Source organism: Apodemus sylvaticus, chromosome 22, assembly GCF_947179515.1.
Source record: "Apodemus sylvaticus chromosome 22, mApoSyl1.1, whole genome shotgun sequence".
NCBI lineage: Eukaryota > Metazoa > Chordata > Mammalia > Rodentia > Muridae > Apodemus > Apodemus sylvaticus.
In genome coordinates, this window is record NC_067493.1 from 29,819,616 (window position 1) to 29,840,381 (window position 20,766).

At 35.2% G+C, this 20,766-nt stretch overlaps 1 protein-coding gene across 1 annotated transcript in view; it reads left to right on the forward strand.

Moving 5' to 3' along the window:
- The window catches only part of LOC127672482 (cytochrome P450 3A13-like), a 51,770-nt gene extending 31,394 nt beyond the window's left edge, over nt 1–20,376 (forward strand). The window contains 6 exon segments of the mRNA XM_052167626.1: nt 1,838–1,965; nt 2,713–2,782; nt 7,344–7,504; nt 10,447–10,673; nt 17,505–17,667; nt 20,281–20,376. Of these exon segments, the coding sequence (XP_052023586.1) occupies nt 1,838–1,965; nt 2,713–2,782; nt 7,344–7,504; nt 10,447–10,673; nt 17,505–17,667; nt 20,281–20,376 (845 nt within the window).
- Nucleotides 20,377–20,766: the final 390 nt, after the last annotated feature.

The window sequence follows — 20,766 nt, forward strand, 5'->3', positions numbered from 1 at the left end:
TCCTATTATTCGTAGAGTTTTTTTTCATAATATTAGATATTTTCTGAGTGTTTTGTGTCAGGAATTTTTTTAAGATTTAACATTTTCTTCGACTCCTATTTCTTCTACAGTATCTTCTCTGAATGAATGCGTCTCTTCCATCTCTTGTATTCTGTTGGTAAAGCTTGTTTCTGCGTCGCTGATATCTTTCTAGATTTTCTCTCTCCAGGATTACCTCAGTTTGTGTTTTCTCCATTGCTTCTATTTCCATTTCTCAGGCTTTGAACAGTTTTATGCATTTCATTGACCAGTTTTATGTTCCTGTACATCTTTATGGAATTCATTTATTTGCTTTTTATAGACTTGTATTATCTACATAAGATTATATTTAAGGTTGTTTTCTTGCTGTTGATGTGTGATAGGATATACAAAGGTTGCCGTAGTAGAATAAGTGAGTTCTAGTGGTGCCATATTATCCTAGCTTTTCTTGAGTGTATTCTTACTCTAGCCTTTAGTCATCTGTTTATCCCTGGTTTGCCTGGTCTGATAGTCCATGCTGGCATTTTTTGACTGCATTTATAGCTGGTATTTCTGGGTTGAACCAGATGGCTACTGCCCTCTGGGAATAATAAATTAGTATGACTTGGAAGATGTAGAATAGAGGAGATCACTTTGAAGATTTTCTCAGTATTATTTTCTTGCTAAAAGTTTCACATTGACATTGTTTGTTGTATTAGATATGTGTATACATAAGTATGTGGATAATATTGTGTTAAGTGTGTTGGGGAAGATTTTTGACCCCAGAAGTAGTGCAGTACAGGCAGGAATATTACAATCATTGACCACTCTGACCTACTATCAAAATTCTTCCTCAAACCCAAAGAGGTTTGGAGCTTCATGATAGCATACTTATCTAGCATATATAAGGGTGTGCAGTTTTTCACCAACACTGCAAATATTTCTTAAATTTTAAGCAGTTTCTGTATAATAATCACATCTTCTCTCAAACTATTGTTTCTTGGCCTCAAACTCCAGAAGACATGACAATTTAATTTTGTTCATTTTTGTGAATACATACTGTACCATAAAAGACATAGGAACCTCGTTTTATGATTCTTATAGCTGAATAGATGTGATGATGGAGTGAGCAACCTTCCATTTCCATTTTCTGGAAAGTAATAAGAAATATTTCAACCCTCAGTTTTTGGTTACTTAGTATCTACTGACAAGTTTCATAAAGTTTAGGGAATTCTATGCTATTGCTATTTATCTGAGAACATTATTTAGGAAAAATGTTTAGTTTTTCCTGAAATTTTTCAGAATACTCAATCTCTGATTATTTTGTGTAATTTGATATTATTCTGTCATGTGCCTTATTTGATAACATGCATGTTAATATATAACGAGATTCACTTCATGATTCTGCATTCAAGTGGTAAATGTTTGTGAAGTTAACTTATCAAACTTTTAAGTCTTGTTTCTATATAGGATTTCTTTCCCAAAAGGTTTCTGATTTTAGAAACAGGGATGGAGAAGCTTCCAGATACAATTTTCCACTTTTACCTAATTTTCTGTTTTGGGAACTCACATGAAAACTTGTTATAAATTGTCGGTTAAATATTTCATAGAACTCCACTGTGAATCTTTCTGTAGCTGAATTCCTCTTAGTGACTCTGTGTTTTATTTAAAATTCAATTACTTTTAAGTATGATAGAATATAGGTTATAATAGCATTCATTTCTATCACAATATTTCCTGTTGTTTTTTCAACTAAAACATTGACTTTTACCTTTATTAAATAAAATGACTGTCAAAAATTTAAATTTTTGTTTTCATCATATATTTTTCTTTTTTATAGCCTTCTTTCCATTTCTTAACCGAATATATGACAAACTAAACATCTCCATTTTTCCAAATGATGCTATAACATTTTTTAAAAAATTTGTAGAGAAGACCAAAAAATGTCGGCTTGAAAATATCCAAGAGGTAATATATGAAAAACTTCTTTCAATTCAAAGGAAATGCTGTCAAAATCACACATTCTCGAGAAAAGACCCTATGGAGATATTTGATGAATTTGATCTATTCAGTTTGAGATGTGGCTAGTCTAGAACTTGGGCAGTTATATTTGACCATAGAGAGTGCCAATTGCATACAAGTTTTGCCCAATGCAGCCTATAACCTGGATGAGGGATATTGGCAGAAAAAGAACATAGCAGAAGGATGTTTGGGAGTCAGTATTGTGTCTGAGATGTCACCAGTGTTTTTCTAGTATTCTGTTGATTGGAGCATTTCAGATAATCATATAAAATCCAGGAATTAGAGCCACAAATACCCATCAGTAATTATGGGATGTGGGTTCAGAATGTGTCAAGGACATGACAAATTGACACATTCTGCATACAGAATTTCTTTATAAACAAGTGTTTATGACAGGAGAAAGAACTATAATCAATCAGGCAAAGGCTTGTGCTCATCACCAACAGATGTGCAGAATCAGAGAAAGCCATGAGGGAAAAAAAGGTGTTGGGCATGACAGCATGATATTAGAAGTACACATCTTGTTCTCCAAAATCTAATGATGAGTGTTTTGTTCTACTAGTGATTCTGGCAACAATAGCTATATTCTAACATTAAGTAATTTATAGCCTCAAAAAAATTTTAAGTTCTTCATTAAATTTCCATTTTAAGGTCCCCCAAACACTAATCTGACTTTGATATTTCTGATTTCAGAACCCAGTAGATTTTCTTAAGCTGATGATGAACTGCGGTAATTCCAAAAATGAGGATGGTTCCCATACAGGTAACCAAGGATACATTAGGATCTGAAAGATATGCACAGAAGAAGGGGTTGATTCTTAACATATAAAGGGACAGTCTATTAAATTTCAGAGAAACACTGACATGTGGTGTTATATACAGCAGCTTAAGGAACTCTCTAAAAACACACAGTAAAGAATGCTCATATTCTGAAGACTACTGCGCCTTCTATCTATGACAGAGAATCTACCTGCATGAAATCTCAAAAACCTAGCTACCTAACGAAGACCTAATTAAGTTTTAAAAAATAGGTTAATATCCCTAATAGAGGAGGGAAACTTCAGGGTGACTCCTCCATAGATAACAAGCTACAGGGATAATGAGACATCTCCATAAATGAGTTCCATAAATAGCTATCCAATATCTAGATATCAGCCCTAGAAACAACTATATGCAGATAATACTGAGAGAATTCCTTAGGTTATAGTTTTATGATTATTCATTTGTGTGTATGTTACAATGATGTTCAAGGAATTGGAGGCTCTAGATTTGCAAGTAAGTGTGGATGTGACTTAGGAAGAGTAAGAGGGAATGTCATACTTAAATATTATTATTCTTATAGTAATCTTAAAGCCATTTGTAAGCATGATTTCTTAGGCCAAAATTCATTTATGATGTATGCATTTCCTAAATTAGCCAACGCTGTTTCTCAGCCTCATGCAGAACCATTGATTTAGAAATTTATCCTGGAAATCTGCTTCCATGGCATAGAGGAGGTACAATGGTTTGCATGTCATTAGTATTTGTCAATGTAAGAGACTTGGAAATTTTATTTTTTCCTTTCATGGTGATCTAGTGACAATTTTTCTCTAAGTAAGAAGGCTCTTTCTCTTTAATAATATACAACATACAGACAGAAAATTAATGAAACAGATTATGAAATTAATAAGTAAGAGTTACATTCAAATAGACCAATCTGTTCCTATCTGGCAACTCAAAAAAAGTATTCAATTAACTATCCTGGTGAGTTTAGAGTTTAGCATCTAAACCATTTTAGATTTTAATTTTTAAATGAACTTAATAGCATCTTAAACCTAAGTATCTTCCTAAATGCTAAACAACTTAAATTTAAATCTTCATCTTTTCAAGTATTCAACCCTATCAAAACCTGAGAAGTAATAAGTATTACTTGAGTATGTAGAAAGTACAGGAATTGACAGAGACTGCTGACCTTCTGGAAGTCCACAATATCGCCTCTATAACATTGAAACATCACTCTTTAGACTTTTGAACCAATATATCTGACAGACCTTAAGTGAAGCAGGAATTATGAAAGAATGTTTATCAAACATTGCCTGTCTCCAGCTACCTAGTGTCTATACATTCAGGACATATATTTCATTTATGATTTAGACAAATATCTGATATGACCATGAGTTTGACTGTCTGATTAATTGGTATTAATTATCTTTAACAGTTTTTAATATCAGATATTAAAAGAACTGAACTAAACCTTGTATTCTTAAAATGAGTTGCATGGGCATAGTATCTATACAAGGTTTGAAATATACATATATTTCATTGTTACAAAACTAATCTTATCAATATGCAGAGATTTATACCAGTGTAAACTTTAAACCTGTATCAATGTATAAAGATATGTACAAATTTAAAAATATAGCCTCAATTCTGCATCAAAATGTAAAGATCTCTACCAATGTAGTATTATGGCTATAAAATATTTTTTAGTTCAAGAGTACATTCAATAATCTAATCCTATTTGTCTAATTACATTCTGTTCAATCTCCTTACCCTTACAAAAGAAAAAAGGATAAGTGTGGAAGCCCATATTTATAGAGCCCTCATACTAGTGTGACACCCATTACCAAGTTAGCTCTCATGAGTGGCAACTGGGTTTCCTGTGGGAACCTCATATTCCAAGGAGTGGAGCTACAAGGGATTGAAGGAGAGGCTACAGAGAGAGAAGCTCATGACCTGGAGAAAGCGCAAGTTATATGGGATAATATAGATTAAAAAAAAGTCTAGTATATTGGGAGATCTGCCCAATCTAGGCTTATAGCTTGTTTTGTTACTGATTGAGTTGAGATTTCTTTTACCAGGGAATTGGGTTGGAAACAAAGTAGCAACAACATATATTAGTTTCACTGTATCTCTGTTTAGTATCTTTTTCAGAGATCGGTCAATTAGTGAGAGTAGAGTGTTGATATCTCCTACTATGATTGCATGAGGTTCAATGTGTGTTTTGAGCCTCAGTAACATTTCTTTTATGCATGTGTGTGCCCTTGAATTTGGGAAATACATGTTCAGAATTGAGACTACCTCTTTTTGGATTTTTCAGTGGATGGATATGAAATTTTCTTCCCCATCTCATTTGAAATTTTATGGTTGAAAGTACATTTTATTTGATATTAAGGTGGCACCTCCAGCTTGTTTCTTGATATCATATTCTTGTAAAGATTCTTTCTAGCCCTTTATTCTGAGGTAATGTCTCTCTTTGTTAGTGAGCTATTTTCCTTGTATACAGGAAAATGCTGGATCTTGTTTAAGCATCCAATCTGTTGGCCTGTTTCTCTTTAATTTTGGAATTGAACCCATTAATGTTGAGAGATTTTAAAGACCAATGATTGTTAGTTCATGTTATTTTTGTTGCTAGAGGTGGTATTATGTGTGTATGATTCTCTTCTTTTGAGTTTTTTTGTGAAATGTTCTTTTTCTTGTGTTTTCTTTGGTGTAGTTGTGTGCCTTTGTTGGAGTTTTCCTTCCACTATCCTCTGTAGGACTGGATTAGTAGAAATATATTGTTTTAATTTGGTTTAGTCATGGAATATCTTGGTTTCTCTATCTATGATGATTGAGAGTTATGCTGTATATAGTAACCCGGGCTGGTATTTGTGTCCTCTTAGAGTCTGGTTGACATCTTTCTATGATCTTCTGGCCTTTCGAGTCTCTGTTGATAAATCTGGTGTAATGCTGATAGGTCTACATCTATATGTTACTTGGCCTTTTTATTCTTACACCTTTTAATATTTTTCTTTGTTCTGTGCATTTAGTGTTTTGATTATTATGTGACTGTGGGATTTTCATTTATAGTCCATCCTGTTTAGTGCTATGTATGCTTCTTGTACATCTATCGCAATCTCTTTCTTTAGGTTAGAGAAGTTTTCTTCTATGATTTTGTTGAGGAAGTTTTCTGGCCCTTTGATCTGATTTTTCACACTTTTCTATTACTAGTATTTGTAGCTTTGACCTTGTCATTGTGTCCTAAATATCATGGAGGTTTTGGGTTAGGCACCATTTACACTGTTACTTTTGACCAATGTGTCAATATTTTCTATGGTATCTTCTATGCCTGAAATTCTCTCTTCTATCTCTTGTATTTGGGTGGTGATGCTTTCATCTATAGCTCCTGATCCATTTCCTAATTTGTCCATACCCATGGTTACCTCCCTTTTTGTTTTCTTTATTGTTTCTATTTCCATTTTTGTTCTTGGACTATTTTGTTCAATTCCTTCATGTGTTTCATTGTATTTTCCTATATTTCTTTTAGGGTTTACTTGCTTATTTTTTATGGGCTTTTTTTTACAACCTGTTTTTCTGTGTTGTCATATATTTCTTTAAAGGAGCTATTTCTGTTCTTTTTAAAGGTCTCTATTATCTTCATGAGATGAGATTTAAATCAGTATCTTACTTTTCAGGCATGTATCCACGCTTGCTGTGGTAGGAGAACTGAGTTGTGATGGTGCCAAATTGTATTCATTTCTGTTGTTTATGGCCTTCTGCTTGCCTCTGACCATCTGCTTATCTCTGATGTCAACTAGCCTGGGTGTCTTTGACTATAGCTGGCCTTCTTGGAGGGAGGAAAAGCTCTGTTTCTTGGGTTAGAAGAGATCTCTCTCCTTGGAGTCAGGCAGTTTTGTCTTGGGTTGGAGTGGGATTCTTGTCTCACTTTTTTGACCAGGCTGTCTCTTTCCCTGATTACTGAGAACCTCCTGCGAGGCAAGTAGGCTGTATCCCTGGTTCCTACAGACACCCTGGAAGGTAGGCAGGCTGTGTCCTTACTTTGGGCCTCTTGGGAAGCTCAAAGGCAGTAGCATGTTAGTAGGTATCATGCCTCTGATCAGACCTGGATTTGGAAGTGGACCAAAGAGAAAGTGGAGCTGTGATCTTGGTTACTGTAGACCTCCTGGGAAGCATGGAATCTATAAGGTGTGGGCAGGTATGTAGCTGCTGATCTGGCCTAAAACTCACATCTTAAGTTTACCTTTGCTGCACAACTTATTGTGAATAAGCTAAAAATCCCAGTTCTTTCCTATTCTATTTTTTGCAGCTTTCCAATGCATGGCACATTGACATCTTGCTTATCACTATGCATAGTGTGCTATATTATTGTCCATACTTCTCTGATAAGTACACTATATAGTATTTTTACATTTATCCTGGTATTTGTTTACTATATATTCTCATAGAACACTGCCCTACACATGATTGATAATATTTTCTCAAAATTATAAAGAGAGGTGAATTCAACTATGCCATCTTCCCAACATGATCCATTATACCTGTTATGACTAATCTTATTTTAGCTCTCTCTGATCTGGAGATTTTGGCCCAATCAATAATATTTGTTTTTGCTGGCTATGAGACAACAAGCAATACTCTTTCCTTTATTATGTATACACTGGCCACTCACCCTGATGTCCAGAAGAAACTCCAGCATGAAATTGATGCAATTCTGCCCAATAAGGTGAGTAGATAGCATCTGTAGACCAGAATACATCAAACCTCAACAAGAAACATTTCTTCCACACATATATTTAAAATGATAATAAATATCATAGACATTGGTTCTTATAGAAATCAATAGTGAAAATCTAAGCGCAGAAGAGAAATGAGAGATGGAAGCCAATAGTGTTCATAGAGAAAATTAATCATTATACTTTTTAATGACCCTCTAATATCTATTATTTCTTGCCAAAACGGCATACTCTAAAAGCATGAACAAAATATCCAGTCTTTAAGTATAATCACTTAACAGTCAATGACTTTTTAAATCTGCACTTAATGTATATAACTGTTTTGCCTAAATGTATATTTATCATCATGTGCATGCCTAGATCCTGACGTGACCAGAATGGTAATACAGATGCCCCAAACTAAATTTCCAGTAATTGTGATCCACAATTTTTGCACTGGGAAACCACTCTTTGTCCTTTGCGAGAGAAAACAGTGTTCTTCATTACTGAGGCATTCCTTTAGTCTCTCAGTGACCTAGTAGCTGCTTTATTACTGTGAATGCTTTGGCATGGATATTAACAATTACAACTTATTTGTTTTTAAAAGCATTTTATTGTATTTTTCAACCACTGTGGAAATCAGTCTGGCACTTCCTCAGAAAACTGGACATGGCACTTCCTCAGAAAAATGGACATGGCACTTCAGGAGGACCCTGCTATACCTCTCCTGGTCATATACCCAAAGGATTCCTCGGCATGCAATAAAGACACATGCTCCATTATGTTTATAGCAGCCTTATTTATAATAGCCAGAATCTGGAAAGAACCCAGATGTATTTTTCAAAAAGATAGAAATAGCCACTGAAGATGCTACTGAAGGAAATGAAATAAAGCCAAATCAGAGACCAAGGAGCAGTAAATATCTGAAGACATACAATAATCTACCACACATTTATTTTTCTATTTTTAGATTGACAAGAGATTCTTGTCTCATGTTTTACATTAACACAGTTTCTCCTCCATTCACTCCTCACAGCCCCACCACCTTCCCTTCCTCTCCTTCAGTTTCTCTCCCTCTCCCTCTCCCTCTCCCTCTCAATCTCCCTCTCCCTCTCCCTCCCTCCCCCCCCTCTCTCTCTCTCTAAGAGATCATGTCTCTAAGAGATAACAACCCAATGAGACAGAACATGATGTAATAACACAATACAAAAACCAGCCATTATAACTTTTTGTATCAAAGTTGGGCAGATATTCTCTCCATTACTTCTTTCTCCAGTCATATGATTAGATATGGACATGGAAATTATGGAAGATTCCAACATAAGCTTTTCACCTAATGGTAGTTCCAATGTCCCATGGAGCAATAGCAACATATCTCATAAGCTGTCTTTACATCTCTACACAAACGTGACTGCAATGGAGTGTGTGGTATCTGATCTGAGTGTCTAGCTATCAGTGAGAAGCATACAAAGCATCATCAGGTCTCATACTCACCTTCTGTTCTTGCTTCATTCTCTCATGTGGCAAATACCATGACAAAAACAATCTATGTGGAAGAAATTACTCATTTCAGCTGACATTTTTTGATGACAATCTATCATTGAGCAAAGAAAATGCAGGGACTCAAGACAAGAACTTGTAGGCAAGAGTGCTTGCAGCTCCACATAGCATTTCTTTTGATAGAGGCACTTCCTCAAAGTCAAATAAGAACATCAGGGACCATGAAGGATGCTATTTACTGTCTGACCCACTCACTGAGCTATCATGATATAGCTGTTTTCATATACGTCAATACAAACTTCTCATGAAATAATGCTACCCACAATTGCCTGGACACAGCCACATCAATCAAGACAATCAGGAAAACAAAACTCTAAGACATATCCACAAACCTATCTAAACTACTAATCCTTAATCTCTCAGTTAAGACATCCTTTCAGCCAACTATAGACTGTGAGATGTTGAAAGGTAAAGAATTGTTTGAACACTATATGAAGCAAGAAGAGGATGTCTATTTCAGCAACTCTGCGTGGAGTTGAATGGAAATTTCAGTAGAATATAAATGTTACAGTCAATTATTGCCCATGTTTACCTTATTTTATCAAGTAAAGTTCCAAAGGAAAAGATCCTACTGAACTTATTTCACTATAATGTCATACATTATTCCTGTTTAATATGCCATTAATCTTCACACCTATAGTAATATTAAACTTAATAATAGGTTTTTCACACAATGTGTTCTCATTAGAAAGGCTTGATATAGATTTTTCTTTTGTTATTAATATTTTTATTTTCTATATTCTTTGTTTACATTCCAAATGATTTCCACTCCCGGATTCCCCCTCCCCATATGTCCCATAAACCTTCTTCTCTCCATCCCTTCTCCAATCACCTCCCTCCTTTTTCTCTGTCCTTATAGTCCCCTCCAGTGCTAGATCAATCCTTTCCAGGATCAGGACAAGGACACTTCACACCTATAGTAATATTAAACTTAATCATAGGTTTTACACACAATGAGTTCTCATTAGAAAGGCTTGATACAGATTTTTCAAAGATAATTTGACACTGTCTGCATTAAATTTCCTTGTTCTGCATTAATGGCCTCTCTATAAAAAGTTATGATTACTTTGACAGCTGATCTATATTGAACAAGATTGATAAAATATGATACTCATTATTACTGGAAAGAAGAGAAGTATAAAGAGAAACTTATGAGTTGAGATCTAAAAAGAAGTTTATTTGAATATCCCCCATAATCACTTCACTGTGAATTTCAATGGCCCTTTAGCTGATCAAAACACATGACTATTGTGAATATAACATATCAGTGTTCAATTCAATCATTAATCTGTGTTGAATGAGTAGTTTCTAACAACTTAGAAGTGCTGTATGTATTTATATGAAAGTTAATTACAGATCTCAAATCATCAAATATCTGTTTTTCTCTTCCCAGGCACCTGCCACTTATAATGGCCTGGTAGAGTTAGAATATCTGGACATGGTAATAAGTGAAACTCTGAGATTATATCCAGTTGGTGCCAGACTTTCCAGACTAAGTAAGAAAGATGCTGAAATCAATGGTGTGTTCATTCCTCAAAATACAAAAGTAGCTGTACCGGTCTTTGTTCTTCACCGAGATCCCAAATACTGGCCAGAACCTGAGAAATTCTGTCCTGAAAGGTATGATGTCTATGTGAATGGACACACTCAAAATCATAATTCTCTAAGCACATTAATATGTCTCCTATAGAGACATATTAGTCACACAGATGGAAATTTTTATTATCTTAAATGTATGTTTAAATTTACAACGTTTTTACTACAAAGTGATAATTATTATTTTAAAATGCTACAAGGATTTTAGCTGAACAAAGAAATTATATTTCTAAGTTGTGAATTTTTTTAGAGTCTTAAAAGCTTCTTTAATACAGTGACATCATTGTAAGCATTTCTAAGTATGGGTAGATATTTAAAAATTAGTATAAACAAATGTTTCTCCAGTTTTTATAAATACTAGCTACTTTATATAATTTATCAACACTATTTTTTGAGGCATGCTTGCATGGTGTATGCATGTATGTGTATTAGTACCTGTCAGAGAGAGCAAGCACAATTACAATGATTATGAAACTAATGTTTTATTAAAGTCACTGTTTATGTTTCTTTGAAGTTGTCCTTTATGCTAGAAGAAATCTTTAGACATGTGCCCAAATATGGGAATCATGTCTCAAATATGGGAAACCATTGAGTTACACATGTGTGCATTTAAAAGTTGCACAAAGTCAGACTTTTAGTAGTTTGAGCAGTTTCACTGAGGATAAATGTGAATACACCTGCTCCTAGTGTTGTCCCTGTCTGCTTCCTGAAGTTTGCTCCTCCACAGTCATTTAGTGAGTGATTCCTCCAAATGCAAGTAATCTATTCCTTAGAGAGTTGATATGATCTTTCTTTTTATGAATATTTTATTTAGTATGTGCACATTTTCTGAGATCTTCTTAGATTTCTTTTTTGGGAGACTTGCAGTTATTGTTATACAGCTATTTCACTTGTTTGGTTAGATTTACTCCAAGATAGTTTATATATATTTGGCTATTGTGAAGGGAGTTGTTTCCCTAATTTATTTCTCAGCTTGTTTATCATTTGTTTAAAAGTAGGCTACTGATAAATTTGAGTTACTTTCATATCCACCCATTTTGCTGCAGTTGTTTATCAGCTGGAGAATTTCTCTGGTAGAATTTTTGGTATCGCTTATATATACTATTTGCAAAGAGTGACACCTTCATTTCTTCTTTGCCCATCTGTATCCGCTTGATCTCTTTTTGTTGTCTTATTGGTCTAGATATGATGAGAGTGAACATCCTTGTCTTGTCCCCGATTTCAGTGGCATTGCATCAAGTATGTCTCCATTTAACTTGATATTGGCTGTTGATTTGCAGTAAATTGTTTTTATTTTGTTTATGTCTGGGCCTTGAATTCCTGATCTCTACAATACTTTCAACATGAAGAGGTGTTATATTTTCTCAAAAGTTCTTTCTGAATCTAAGAAGAGGATCATGTAATTTTTTTCTTAGAGTTTGTTTATAAAGTGGATTACATTAATGGATTTTTGTATATTAAACCAAATTGCATCTTTAGGATGAAGCCTAATTGCTGTAGTGAATGATGGTTTTGATGTGTTATTGGATTTGATTTGCAACAGTTTTATTGAGTATTTTTGCATCTATATTCATAAGCAGGATTGGTTTGAAATCCTCTTTTGGTCCTTGTGTGGCTTAGGTGTCAGAGTAATTGTGGCTTCATAGAACAAGTCAGGTAGTGTTCTTCTCTTTCTATCCTATTGAATATTTGGAGGAAAATTGGTATCAGTTCTTCTTGAGGATCTGTTAGAATTCTGCAGTAAATCCATCTGACTCTTGGCTTGTTTTGTTGGGAGGTTTTTAATGATTTCTTCTCTTTCCTTAGGGGATATTGGCCTGTTTAGATAGTTTACCTGCTCTTGATTTTTCTTTGGTGTGTGGAATCTGTCTAGAAAACTATCCGTTTGACCTAGATTTTCCCCTTTTCTTGAGTACAGGCTTTTGTAGTAGGATCTGATGATTTTTTTTTGAATTTCCTCAGTTTCTATTGTTATGGCTCCCTTTTCATTTCTGATTTTGTTTAATTGGTTACTGCGTCTGGGCCCTTTTACTTAGTTTGGCTAGGGGTTTATCTATCTTTTTGATTCTCTCAAAAAACCAGCTTCTGGTTTTGTTGATTCTTTGAATTTTTTCTTTGTTTATTTTTGGTTGATTTTAGTCCTGTGGTTGACTATTTCCTGCCTTCTACCCCTCTTGGATGAGTTTGTTTCATTTAGTTCTAGTGTTCTCAGGTGTATTGTTCTTAGTGTTACATCTCTCCAGCTTCTTCACCAGCACACTTAATGCAATGAATTTCCTCTTAACAATGCTTTCATTGTGGCTGGGCAGTGGTGGCGCATAACTTTAATCCCAGCACTTGGAAGGCAGAGGCTGGTGGATTTCTGAGTTCAAGGCCAGCCTGGGTGTTTAAGTCTCCCACCTCTATTGTTTGGGGTTCAGTGTCTGTTTTGAGATATAGTAAAGTTTTTGTTGTTGTTGTTGTTTTTTAATAGATGTGGATGCACTTGCATTTGGGGCATAAATTTAAGAATTGATAATTTCTTTTGTGGTTTTACCCTTGATGAATATTAAGTGTCGTTCTTCATCACACTTTACAACTTTTGGTTGAAAATCTATTTTCTTGGATATTAGGATGGCAACACCAGGATTGTCCTTGGGACCATTTACCAGTATTTTACAATGAGGTACTGTCTGTCTTTGTTATTGAGATTTATTTGTTTTATGCATCAAAATTCTGGATCCTGTTTGTGTATCCAGTCTGTTAGCTTATGTCTTTTTTATAGGTGAGTTGAGTTCATCAATATTGATAAATATTAAAGACAGAATATTATTAGTCCCTGTTATGTATTTTTTTGTACATGGCATTATGGGCATGTGGTTTACTCCTTTGTCTTTGTTGTAAGATGATTAATACCTTGTCATTTTGGTAAAATTACTTTCCTTGTGTTGGAGTTTTCCTTCTGGGATCCTCTATAGGGCTGGACTGGTAGATAAACTGTTTATGGTCCTTCACTTGTCTTTTGCTACTTGGATATCCCAGGTGATTGTTGGTTTCAGTGAATGTCTAGAGTCTGCCTCTTTTGTTTCTGGGTTGCTTCAGGTCTCCTCGTAGGCCTGCAGTATTGGCTGTAGCAAACTACCTGTGGGACCTTCCAACTGGAAACTTTTCACAGGGCAGAGAAGCTGCTGATCTGTTGCCCTGGCTGCAGTAGATTTTCTGGGAGGTCTTCAGGCTCTTGGGTCTTCATTGGAGCAGTCAAGCTACTGTTCAACTAATCTGAGTTCAGCAGATCCTCAAATGGTCTGCATCCAGTGGATCCTCAACTGCTCTGAGGGCAGTGGATCCTCTTCTATTCTGAGTGCAGCAGGTCCTCAACTCCTCTGAGTACAGCTGGTCCTTTCAGATAGGTTAGGATATGATTTCTTCAGTGGAGCACCCTAGCTCTGTCACAGAGGAAAGGAACAGGCAAAAGCAGCAAAGTGGATAGGAGGGAGATTTTGAGATGCTAATTTAGGTATAACATTTGTTCTTATACTTCGCCCACCCAAAAGTTACTGTACATCTCTACCCATACTTTTTCAAGTTGAAGGTCTCTTTTTGTTATAAATTGTTATTGCTTGTATATAAGTGTATGGCTATACATATATGCATGAAAGTAATCTGCTCAGTCCACATAATACTACTTATGTGAAAAATATTTTTAAGATAGTAGTAGTTGAATCAGGATTCAAATAATTTAGATGAATATTGTTCTCTCATTTTTTATAAAGATTTTGATGCCTAAGATCTTGTAATATTAGTCCTGCCTCTAGCTAAGGCAGTTTACATATAGTACACATTGGAAGACTAAAATAGAGTTGACTGATTTCAGTTTCCTGTGTAGGTGAATTCTATATACCCAACAATCTCACCTTCTGTAGCTAAATGACTTCAAACTCATGTCATTTATTGTACACATTTATGTGCTTTGAACCCAATATCATATGTTCAGTGAACATCATTGACTACTAGCCCAGAGAGTGAGGAATGCAAAAGTTAAAAAGAAAACATTAAGGTTATGGTTATAACCCAACATATAATATAAAAAGTCTACAGCAGTGTTCTAATATTTCTCATGTTTGTTTATAATCTTCCCTAATGAGATTCACCAAATTCATCTTGCACATACATTCCAACACAACCTCCATCTGACTCCAATGTATTCTGTAAAATATTACTAAGGAATTATTTCACAATCTTCCATGATGCTTAAAAACTCTCAGAGAACGGATGGTTATTAGGCTTCCTGAGCATTTCCAGAATCTGCATATTTATTTATATAATCACATGAGAAATTAAATTTTTAATTGTTTTTCTTTTTCTTATATTCTTTAATGTTTTTACAGTCCAGTCTTCATCTCATTCCTTGTCTTCCCCCTGACTGTTCCCCATCCCATTCCTCCTCCCCTCCATTTCCAAGAATATACCCCCACTCCACTGAATTTCACCCTGCCAGGCCTCTCCACTCCCTGGGATCTCAAGTATCTTGAAGGTTAGGCATATCTCCTCTCACAGAGGCCAGACCAAGCAGTCCTTTGGTGTATATGTGACAGAGGCCTCATATAAGTTGCTGTAAGCTGTCTGGATGTTGGCTTAATGTCTGAGAGATCTCAGGGTCTAGGTCAGTTGAGACTGATGATTTAAATTGTACATAGGACATTACTTTTAGTAGTCTTTCTCCTAATAGAACAGATAGAGACAAAAGTCATTGATAAGAGAATTGAAAAGCAATGTGGTGCCAGTCAGGCTTCACTTCTTCCTCCAGGGCTTCCAGACACCAGCTGTACACTAGGCTTCAAGGAGGGAACAAAGCTAATTTATATAAGAGCATCCGAAGGATTCTGGTGTGGCGGTTATTGCAGAGAGAAACAGGCTTCTCCCAAGTTTTCAGTAAGGAGTAATAAGTATTATGTAAACCGTATGTAGTATGTAGGGGTTTTCATAGTGAGTGTACACTATTTTTTAATTTATTGAATATCATCTTCATTTACATTGCCACTAGTAAAACCTTTCATGATTTTCCCCCTCTCCCCCACACACCCAACCCCTCCTCCCACCCCCTGCCTCCATGTATATGCCCTTCCATCTGACCCACTTTCTCCCTAGCCCCCCTCAATTTCCCTTTGTTGTGGCATCTATTGAACCTTCACCTGACCAAGGACCACTCCTCCCACTGACGCTCAGCATTCCTCTGCCACATTTTTGGCTGGAACCATGTGAATCCATTGGTTGATGGTTTAGTCCCTGGGAGTCCTGGGGCATCTGAGTCACTGAAATCATTGTTCTTCCCTTGGGGCTGTAAACCCCCTCAGCTCCTCCTGACCACCCTCCAGCTCCTCCATTGGAGACCCCATGCCCAGTCCAATGGTTGGCTGCTAGCATCTGCCTCTGTATTTGTAAGGCTCTGGCAGAGCCCCTCTGGAGACAACCATGGCATGCTCCTTTTGGAATATATTTCTTGTCGTTGGGTTTTGGTGACTGTTTATGGGATGAATTCCCAGGTAGGTCAGTCTCTCGGTGGCCTTTACCTCAGTCTGTATCCTTATTTATAATAGGCAGAAGCTTGAAAGAACCCAGATGTCCTTCAACAGAGAAATGGATACAGAAACTGTGGTATATATTCACAATGGGGTACTATTCAGCTATTACAAACAATGAATTAGTGAAATTCTTAGGCAAATGGATGGAACTAGAAAGTATCATACTGAGCAAGGTAACACAATCACAAAAGAAAGCACATGGTATGCACTCATAAGCAGATCTTAGCCCAAAAGCTCAAAATAAACAATTTACAATTCACCCAGTACAGGAAGCTCAAGAAAAAAGAGGACTTAAGTGACGGTGCTTTGGTTCCTCTGAGAATGGGAACAAAATACTCACAGGAGTAATAAGGGAGACAAAGTGAGTGTACATTATTGGTTTTAGCTGAGATGTTAGGAATGCTTCAGTTTCATGAAGAGGAATTCCATGTGATTTCTGGACTTGATCTTATGGGGAGGAAAGGGGTTAAACCTGGAATTGACAACCAGGATCTGTGTCTATCCCAAAGGTGGTGGAAGTGGGGAACAGAAAGCTATGTTTACTAGCACATGCAGGCCCAGAGACATAGATGGAAAAATCCTTACTCCTGTTTGTCTCAGGATGAGCTTGACAGGATTTGGATATACCTCAGCATTACCCTTGCTCTAGGCCACATCCCCCAATCACACACCTCACGTCTTTCATAATGTGTGTCCTTGCAAACTAATTCAGGTGATGACTATTGAAGGAAGGAGAGAAAATCAAATTTTAAAGTATCTTAATGAGGCAAAAAGAGTCCTAAAATGAAAGGGATGATGAATAAAAGGAAGCAGATTAGAATGAGTAGAATAAAGCAAAAATAGGTAGGCAAGAAAGGAGCATGAGGAAACTAGAGGATACAATAAAATCAATTCATTCATAGCATATATCTTCTCCTTTGTTCCCAATGAGTGAATCCCCAACTCAGACCTCAGGACAGTTCCTTTTTCACTTACTTGTATTTTGTAATGTTTAGACATTGGGAACCTAGACTTCTTTAATATTTTAATTACTTTAATTTTTAAGGACACATTTGATTTCAGTGAGCATCCACTACACATCAACTTTAATTCTGGAAGTGTCCTTCTTGTAAAGCTGTACAAAGAACCTTAAACTTCCAAATATCACAATAAATCAACTCCACCACTATTAGAATAGTGAAAAACCGGAATTCCTATGTATGATTCTGCCTGGCGGCTATAAGGGAAACCCACAAATATATCAGTCATGTGTTCTTGTTTCCTTATGTATGTTCTTGCTCAATTTTTGCACCAGGTTCAGCAAGGAGAATAAGGACAGAATCAATCCTTATGTATACATGCCTTTTGGAAATGGTCCGAGAAACTGCCTTGGCATGAGGTTTGCTCTCATGAACATGAAGCTTGCTGTTGTCAAAATCTTGCAGAACTTTTCTGTACAGACTTGTGAGGAAACAGAGGTGAGGCAAAATGTATTCTGTTTTGATATAGTTTTGTAAACTGTACAAAGAACCTTTAACTTCGAACTCTCATAGTAAATCAACCACTATTAGAATAGTGAATAACCTGAATTATTATGTATGATTCTGTCTGGAGGCTATAAGTGAAACCCACAGCTATATGAATTTTGTGTACTGTTTATCACATGCATTTTCATAAACTTAGGGATATGTATCCCATAGATAGATAGATGTACATATATATACATATGTACATATGTACATATATACCCATATGCACATATATACATATACATATATACACACATACATATGTATATATACATATATACATGTGTACATACATATATACATATATATGTATATACATGTATACATCTATACATGTATACGAATATACATTTATACATATATGTACATATATACATTTATACATACATGTATACATATATATGTGCACATGTATACATATATATATACATTCATACATATATATACATATATACATAAATATATGTACTTATGTACATATATACATATATACATGCATACACATATATACATATAAACACACATACATATATTCATACATACATGTATACATACATAATACATACATATATAAATACATACATGTATGCATGCATATATATACATATGCATATAAACATGCATACATTTATTCATGTATACACATACCTACATGCATAATGTATACATGCATGCATGCATATATATACACATGTATACATATGTACATGTATTCATATATACATACATCTATACATGTATACGAATATACATTTATACATATATGTACATATATACATTTATACATTTATACATATATACATATACCTATTTATCTTTAATTAAATGTTCTCTGATAAAAATGTATTTAAAGTCATGTGTGAACTCTAGGGCCCTTCATTTTGGGGGCAGTTATTCTGTGTCTAAGTGTAAGTTGCAAGATCATGTAGAGTTAATGAAAATATCCCTTATATGGTTATAAAAATATCATTGAATATAGGTGGTTTTTCCCTCGTTGCAAGTATATTTGTATTTTACACTGTAATTGGCTTTGTTAGAACATTTTCATTCTTATGTACACTATATACTTGACCAATTCTTTTCTGTTTTTCATAAAACATAACTCAACCATAGCCTCCACTCCCTCCTCTCTTCTCAGGCCCCTGTCCTGCTTCCCTCTCTACCAGATCTACTGCTGCTTCATTTATCTTCATAAAAGAGCAGATCTCCCAGTGCTAGCTACAAAACACATTATACAAGAATGCAATAGAATATACATAAACAGTTCTTGATGGGATAACTCAATATGAGGAAATGGATCGCCCAAGAAGGCAAGCAAAAGACTCATACACACACACACACACACACACACACACACACACACACACTCCTATTGTTAGAGGTCACACAAAAACTCCAATCTACACAAGCATGGCATATATACAGAGGGCCACTGCAGTCTCAGTGAGCTCCCATGAGCTCTGCTTTGTTCTGTGGGCCATGTACGCCTGACATCCTTGACCTGTATGACTCCTACAGTTATGAAAGAGGTTTTTAAAGTGTGTATCAGGTTAACTATTTGTAAAAGTATATGTGTGTATCTGCCTGTGGTTCCTGAAAGGCACTATCTCCTTGAAGTCAGTCATCTGGTCTTAAAAATCCTCAACCCCATTCTGTGTAAACTTTAAAAGCAAGTTGTCACATTCATAAACATGTTTGAAATGTCACATATGAAGAACTTAAGAATATATTGTAATTAACTTAATAGAAAAATTCCCAGCAAGTTTAATTTCATGAGTTTTGTAACACGTATGTCTCAAAATATTTCTGATGTAGACCCCCCTCTCCCACAAACCAACAAGAATATAATTTTAAAATTAATTAAAATAACTGTACGTTTCCTTTTAGTACCATCTTACAATTTCAAAATAGATAGAGGGGATTAATAACTTAATAGTTCCCAAGGTCCACCCTGTATTATGAACACACTTGTATCAGATTGGAAGGTAACCATACTGTTTGGAAGTCAGAGTATGACAACAGTGCTCACTATGAACAAACCCTACTCATGGTTGTCTTTCCAGTTTACTAAATGGAAAATAACATTATATCACATTTTTAAAAATGTATACTTTGTGCCCTAAGATGTGCTTTACGAAGTTCAAATTTCTAGTTTTAATTTAAAATTTAGATCAAAAAAAGGATACACTGCTTCGATTTTGTCCTGGGACAATTACAGGATAAGTATTCAATATGTATGTTAAAGTATAAATAGACTGAATCATAGTTTCATATTCTACATAAGCAATTCAAGATGTGCAATATTAAAATGATATTTAATCACTTATATGGATTTTGTGAAAACAGGAAGAAGTCTGTGTTGATCACGAGGTTTTGAGAATACTATGTACCTCAGCAAGCCTTAACTTTGTATTCTTCCTCCCTCTTACTTCTGAATATTGAGATCACAGCCATGCAACAACATAGGAAGAAGCGAGTATTGTTATTAATAAATTGGCTCTAGCAACCTGTGAAATTTGATAATTCATTTAACTTACCAATGTGTTTATTCAATTATTTCAGATTCCCCTGAAATTAAGTAAGAAACTGATTCATTCTCCAGAAAAGCCTATTGTCCTGAAAGTTACATCAAGAGATGGAACCGTAAATGAAGGATGATTTTGTTCTCAAGTTCTGATATGTTCTTTAAGGAATGAATGGCAAATAACTGAGATTTTCACTTGCCCTAGAAGAAAATCTAGATGACTATGACTTTATTCTTCTGCATTTTATTAGTTGAATATTCAGTGTTCAATTACTGTTAATTGTCTTGATATAGTCTTGATTATTATATGTGAATGGAAAATTATTGTTCAGTAATGTGCATGTGATCTCATATCAAAAGTCCGCTTTTCCAGTGGTAGCAAAATCACGTTTGCTTTATTTCTATAGTGATTAAAGTTTTCCCAATAATATTGTCAATGTCGTTTCATTGTAGAATCTATAATTTCCCATTTATGGCTGAGCGTTCTATTAACAACTTCTTTGATTAGTACTTGTTTTTAAAGA